This window comes from Strongylocentrotus purpuratus, unplaced genomic scaffold (genome assembly GCF_000002235.5).
Source record: "Strongylocentrotus purpuratus isolate Spur 01 unplaced genomic scaffold, Spur_5.0 spur5_scaffold_1, whole genome shotgun sequence".
NCBI lineage: Eukaryota > Metazoa > Echinodermata > Echinoidea > Camarodonta > Strongylocentrotidae > Strongylocentrotus > Strongylocentrotus purpuratus.
Genome location: NW_022145594.1, coordinates 28,994,844 through 29,001,646, shown reverse-complemented (window position 1 = coordinate 29,001,646; position 6,803 = coordinate 28,994,844). Strand labels below are relative to the sequence as shown.

The 6,803-nt window shown below is 37.6% G+C and overlaps 1 protein-coding gene across 2 annotated transcripts in view; it reads left to right on the top strand.

Annotated features, from left to right (window-relative positions):
• Positions 1-6,803, top strand: part of LOC100888901 (SID1 transmembrane family member 1) — a 15,039-nt gene continuing 8,236 nt past the window's right edge. For both annotated transcript variants that reach the window (XM_030977995.1, XM_030977994.1), the window contains exon 1: positions 1-296. In XM_030977995.1, the coding sequence (XP_030833855.1) occupies positions 117-296 (180 nt within the window). In that variant the 5' untranslated portion in view covers positions 1-116. The remainder of the gene's footprint in view (positions 297-6,803) is intronic.

Below are 6,803 nucleotides of genomic sequence, written 5' to 3'. Positions count from 1 at the left end.
AAACTGTTGCGATTCACATGACGGCCTACGTTTACTGACACAGCTGCTAGCTGCTGCAGATTTGTTGTGAAAATAATATTCAAAATATACGTTGCAAACTCTCTCAAAAAGCTAAGATGACATCCAAGATGGGAGTGATTCAACTCTTCATATGTCTGGGCGTCATTCTGCACATAGGTCCTTTGTTTTCCAGTGCCACGAGCCCAGGAATCCAGGCAGTTTTCAACCACACCTATTCGGGAAATGTTTCGGCAGGCAACGAGAAGCTGTACACGTTCACACACAACACGTCAATGGTACCGTATATAGTAAACTTCTTCTTCTTTTTTCTTTTGAGTACAGACCTCTTTACAGAGTATTATCGTACTATACTGGGGGTGTGTGCAGGTGGACCACTACACCGGAGTTTCCCCCTACTCTTATACGAATAGTGCAGTGGGTTCTTAACGTGCAAAGGTAGTGACTCTTCTCTACACGCCCTCCATTTAACGTCCTATCCGAGGGACGGAGTGTTTTCCACTTGACATAACCCGCGTCTATGAACAAGGGAAGGGGCACGTTAACACACAACGCAGGCTTCAGTCATCGGCTTTGGGTGGGAGTCGAACCCGGGATCTTTGGTTCGACAGACGGACGCTTTACCGACTGAGCCTTGAGGCTGAGTGCGAGTGCAGTGCGTGAACTGATATGGTTCAGTTTTATGTGATTATGAACGATGCATTTATATGCATGTTATGTACAAGATAGAAATAAGCAAATAAGTGCGTGGTATCTTTGATAAACTGGCATTTGTGAACCTTCTCCTGTCCAAGCTGGGGGAGATTAACTAACTGATTTAATTTAAGCTGGAATCCAGCAAAAAGTTTGCCATCGCCCCTGGCTTAATCAGTAGGGCCGCTGCAGGTCAGAGGATGAGGATCGTCCGCATTTTCGCAAATGTTTGTTTTTCTTCAGCGCTCCGTGGGTTTTCGATTCCTGATCTGCGCGCTGGCATTGCGAAAAATGGATTCCGCGTAATAAAATACCCCCAGTTTACTGTCTACTTTTATGGGTTAATTGTCCGTCTTCCCGAGGATTTATCGCTCATAATAAAGTGAAAGTCTCGGAAGTTGCGATATAGTCGATGCAAATTAAGCCAATGGAAATGCATCAAGAAAATCATTGTGGAATCCGTCTTTTCGCATCGCCAAGTGCAGATCAGAAATCAAAATCTTCAGCGAAAATGCGGAGGCATCTGTCCCCATTTACGAAGAAGTTCCATATCCTCGGACTAGCGCCCCAACCGTTAATTGGGTTTTCTTTTATATTAAATCTAGATTAAATTACAGTTTGATTTCGAAAAAAATGATGATTTGAAAGGAAATATATCAAATGACAATATGACATTCAAAATCAATTTAAAAAAAAATCACTTGATTTCAGCTGTGCTGTTTGTTTTCTTGAAGCGACTGCGCGAGATGAGATCAGTAATCACACACAAACTGCATTGCGTAACCTCCTCTCACTAACCTGTATGATATACTAGAGAGCTTGCAGTCCCTGTATAGACCCTAGGCTAGAGGCGGTCAGTGATAAATCAGCTGTAAACTCCTGTGCACGTTTTTTAATGACTTTCTTATGAGTTGCAGCACATTCCGATCCGACATCAAATTTTGAGACTGCGAATATCTTTGGAATTCTTTGACGATAAATTTTTGATCTACAATGTTGCTGTTAACTGCGGAATGATTGAAGTTAAATGATATGTTTAGAATATGAGAAATCATGGATTTTTGAAAATCTCCGCAAACTTTGATGATCTCCCCATCATATTAGGGGAATCCTTTAATAAAACTGACATAATTTGGAATTTGGTTTCCAAAATGGTAGGACTTTCTCCCAAACAGAATAGCTAACCAAAACCTTGACTGTCTCCCATATTATAAGTGTACCTCTACCTCTCTGGCACTTGCAATAGCTCATCTAGGTCAAGATCTAATACAAAATACTGTAACTTATTGTAATATTTTCAAGGAAAAACTTATACCGGCGTGTCCAGAAAAGAGAGGAAAATTCATACAAATGTACAGGAAATAATAGTGAGAGGATGACATCATCAACTTGCTAATTTGCATATAGCCTGATTGTTACATTAACAATTATGCGAAACTTTGAGAATTCCAGAGCTTTTCTCTTGGACCAATATGCGCCACAATTAACCTCACTATTAAATTTGCTGCTCATAAAATACAATGTCGGACGTACGGAAAAATTAATCTCTGACGTACATATACGGTATGTCCGACCACATCATTTTCCTCTCATTTTAAAAAGAGAATTACTTAGATGAATCCAATATTGTATCTCATGTATGCAGAGGGTCTAAAACTTGATTTTCATATTTACATAGATTCTGCCTTTCATCAATTGAGTATTTTGTCTTTTTGTAGCATTCAAAAATGATGTTTTTCTATGTCGGATGAACATGACAACAGTAGTAGCCATATTAAGTACATGTAGTAGACAATATATTTTTTTATATACACTGTACATGTACAGTACACACGGATACTACATGCTATACTCTTTCAACCTATGATGAGCTATCATGGAAAAGGCATAATTCAACTTATCTTCTTTCATAAAAAATATGAAATATATTAAGTATACACAGTGGTAAAGGTGGATACAATTACATGTACATGTACATGTAAATGCTCAGATATGGATGGGTGGGTGTACATGTGTAGGTCATCATTAACCTTCAATATGATATATAATCTTTGGACCAATTTGAATGTTTTGACAAATTTGGTCACGTTTTTGCTCACATTTAATTTTGGAATCACTCTTCACATTCTCCCCCTTCATATTCAAGTGTTACATTTTCATTCAGTAGGCCCTAAGTAGTCTTTTTCACATGATATACCTAATTAGAGTAGCCTACACCAGCATATGAAGTCTTCTTATTAGTTGCCGTAGTAGTTCATCAATATTTTATTAGCATCTAGGGATTGGGGTTGGGGGGGGGGGGGCAGTGAAGTGATTGAAAGAACCTGTCTATAAAGACTACCTGCCTTTAAAGACCACTTTCTATTTCCTTTTCAGTGGTTTAAAGGTTTCACTGGGTATCTCTCTCTCTCTCTAAGTGCCATATCGATTGACTTTGGCGATCATGCTGTTCCACAACCGTCGGCTTCTAGCCTTCTGTATTAGTACCACTCCCAGTTCTTTCACTTCTCTCTCTTCCAACAATTTCTGCAGACTGTCCATCCGAAGTATCCTCTTTCTTCCCCTACTCCTTCTTCCCACAATTTTCCCGTCAAAGCAAGATTCTCTAGGCCTTCTTTACGTGTAATGTGACCCATGAACTTCAACTGCCTAATCAACATCTCACTTATCATTTTCCTTTGCACTCCAGCTCGTGTAAGAACTTCCTCATTACTAACTCTGTCAGTCCAGTATACAATTAGCAAAGCAATTTTTCATACTTAGTGTTTCATACATATTGTAAATTTAAAAATGTGTGTGTTTTTCACACATCAAAAATAAAAGGGAGACTAGCTGAATTAGGGCCTTTGCTGAATATCTTCAGATGTAAGCTTTAGGCTACTGGATGTCACATTCTCAAGAAACAGAAATCAGAACAAATCAATTTTTTACACACACATACAAAATTACAAAACTCTGAAGGGTATTAAATAATTTAGTTTTTATTTAATCTATTCATACACTCTGTTTAATCTGTTGACTTGTACGCTTTTCCCCCTTCACATTCACATTTTGTCTTTCTTCTTCATTTTACACATTTTTGGTTACATTATTCAGGAGACACTTTCTAATTCAGTAGACATACAGCAGTCTTGTTTCACACAGTTTACCTAATGAAAGTAGTAGCTTAGCCTACACTAGCATATGAAGCCATCTATAGCCAGTAGACAGTAGTTCATCAATATCTTATTAGCATCTGGAGGTTGGTGGGCAGTGAAGTATGGATTGGAGGCCAGTCAGGCGTGCCACATTGTAGGTGTAATTTACTCTTAATGGAGACAAAGCCAGATTTCTCAATTACATGGCCTCTTCACACCATAAGAAATTTATTTGTTACCAAGTATTTTTCAACTTGAAACATACTGGGTGTCATTTCAAAGCCAAATTTCTCTGTCACATGCCCTCTTCACACTATACAAAATTTATAGTTTACCAAGTATTTTTCAACTTGGAACGTGCTGGGTGTAATTTACACTAAATGGAGACAAAGCCAGATTTCTCCATTACATGCCCTCTTTACACCATAAGAAATGTATACGTTACCAAGTATTTTTCAACTTGAAACGTGCTGGGTGTCATTTACTCCTTATGGAGGCAGAGCCAGATTTCTCCATTACATGCCCTCTTCACATCATAAGAAATTTATAAGTTACCAAGTATATTTCAACTTGAAACTTGTATACACTATCAAATATTTTCCTCCTTGATAAAAGGAATTGTGAATATGAATTGACATAAATTATCATTTTGTTTGTTTTTTCATGATAAACGAGCTTTATAAATGTGGTTATTACTTTAAAATTATGAGTTGCTTCCCTTAGCAGTTGTATTTGCATTGTGTCATCTCAAAGGTTAGGCACTCTTTTTCATTGATTAATTATGCTTTAAATGGTGGTCCCTTGTTTAATTTACTCTTAATTGAGACAAAGCAAGATTTTCCCATTACATACCCTTACCCTGTTTACACCTTCAGAAATTTCTAGTCTAAGAGTATCAAGTAATTTTCAACTTGATTATAATGGAATCGTTAACACGAATTGACATAAAAATATCACTTTCTTTGATGTTTCATGTGATTCAAACTACATAGCAGGACTACATGCCTTTAATACAGTCATCAGATAGACTGATATCTTAGATGTGGTCGTTAATGGCATAGACCGGTCCACAAAACTCGTAAAAAGAAAACAAATTCAATACATAAAAGAATCAGTGAATACTGAAAGGCGTGCTTAAATTGGAAAGAAAAGTTATCAAGAAGCATTGTGTAGTGAAAATGAAACTAGTTTTAGAGAGGTCAGTTTAACATAGTCATGTTTTAAAGTGGTCATTATGCTTAGTGTCAACTCAGCTAACAGCTGGTTAATCACGAGTGTGACCTCACAATAGATTTGTCCTTATCAGCTCGAGATTGCCAAATAGCCCGCTATTTCTGATTTGGGAAATAAGCCTGAAGTTACAAATCGCAACTTTATCAGCTCGAGACTCGACCTCGAAACTCGAAACTTGAGCTCAAGAAATTAGCTTCAAGATATTTTGCTCAGCGTTCGCGCATAGTGCGAGTCTTCGGGCTGGTGGAGACGCACCGGACAAATGGCGGGATATTTTGCAAACTAGCCCAAGATATCTTGGGATGATTATGTCGACCCAATATCTCGCCAATTGCAACTGCAGGCTGTTAAGGATGCAGTTTAGCTGGATGATTTGTGATCGGGATAGTTAAAATAGCGGGTTATTTGGCAAACTGGAGCTGATGAGAACAGGCCTCATAAGCCCCTCCCAGTTATATGGTGTTTGCTTGATCATAAGATGTTCACATAGAAAGTGGACCTTGATTCTCTATTGTTAAGTTTTCAATTGAAACCATTATGTTTCGCTTTACATTTCCATATGATGTTTCAGACAAAAAAAAAAAAAAAAACCCACCAGAAACCTCGTGGTATCCTAGCTGTATGGCTTTTATTTGAAATGATCTTAAAGGTAAAGATCAGTTTTGGAAACTCCCTCTCTCAAAAAATGAAATGGAAGCTCTTATTACCAATCATATAAAAGAATATGTTTTGACTATTAAAAATACGTGATCATAAAACTTTTGCTAAGAAACGGCCTACTAATTGATATATTTGGTAAATTATTATATCTATTTGGACCTGATAGATATACACGTAACGCACGTGTTATGCACGTGTTGCGTAGTCCCATATACATCTTTCTGTGTACAGTGCTTGTAACTTTACCAAGACTGGGCCAAATTTCTTATCATTTTGATGATTCCAGAACCTTGCAGTACACACCAATACTTATATGCTACATGTAGATGATCAACCTTTTCTGATCGATTCCACCACTTTTCTTTCACAATGCAATCGCATGACATTTACTGGTCTTTATCTTTAAAGTAACATTGCCTCAGATTCTGAAACAACATCCTGGATTCACCTCATGCTGCAATTTTAATTATAAACCTTTAGGTCAGTCAGGAATCCCGTGACTTTTACACGCCGATTTCCTGACTGATTATCAAAATATTTATGATTGGAAATCAAAATTTCATTTTTCGTTTTCCTAACGGTTTTTATAACAGTCTATTAGGGAACATGAGTATGGTATACACCTGTATAGTCTGAACTCTAAAAGAGGGGGAGGAAGATGGATGACAAGACTTACATTAATTTAACCAGAAGATGAAGTCGCGCTGTTAGCATGCTGACTTGTCGACCATGCCTGACTGCTGTGTCTTGATCGTCAATCTTCTTTGCGCCTTGCTCCCATCCACCATGCATAATTTATCAAGAGCATTAAAGAGAGCTGATTTATCAATGTTCTCAGTCTGAGGTGGTTACAGTGATGGACGCTGTGGAGACTGTTCAGCTGAGTTTGAGCAGGACTTAAATTGAACTGGTATTAAACATTATTGAAGGTTGATGAAAAAACTGCAAATTTTTGTTTGAAATGTTACTTCGGTGGTTTACAAGCGCTTTATAAGCACAGTTTTTATTATTATCTACTATACAGTTTACTAACCCTCTAACAGGCAAACAATCCTGAAAAAA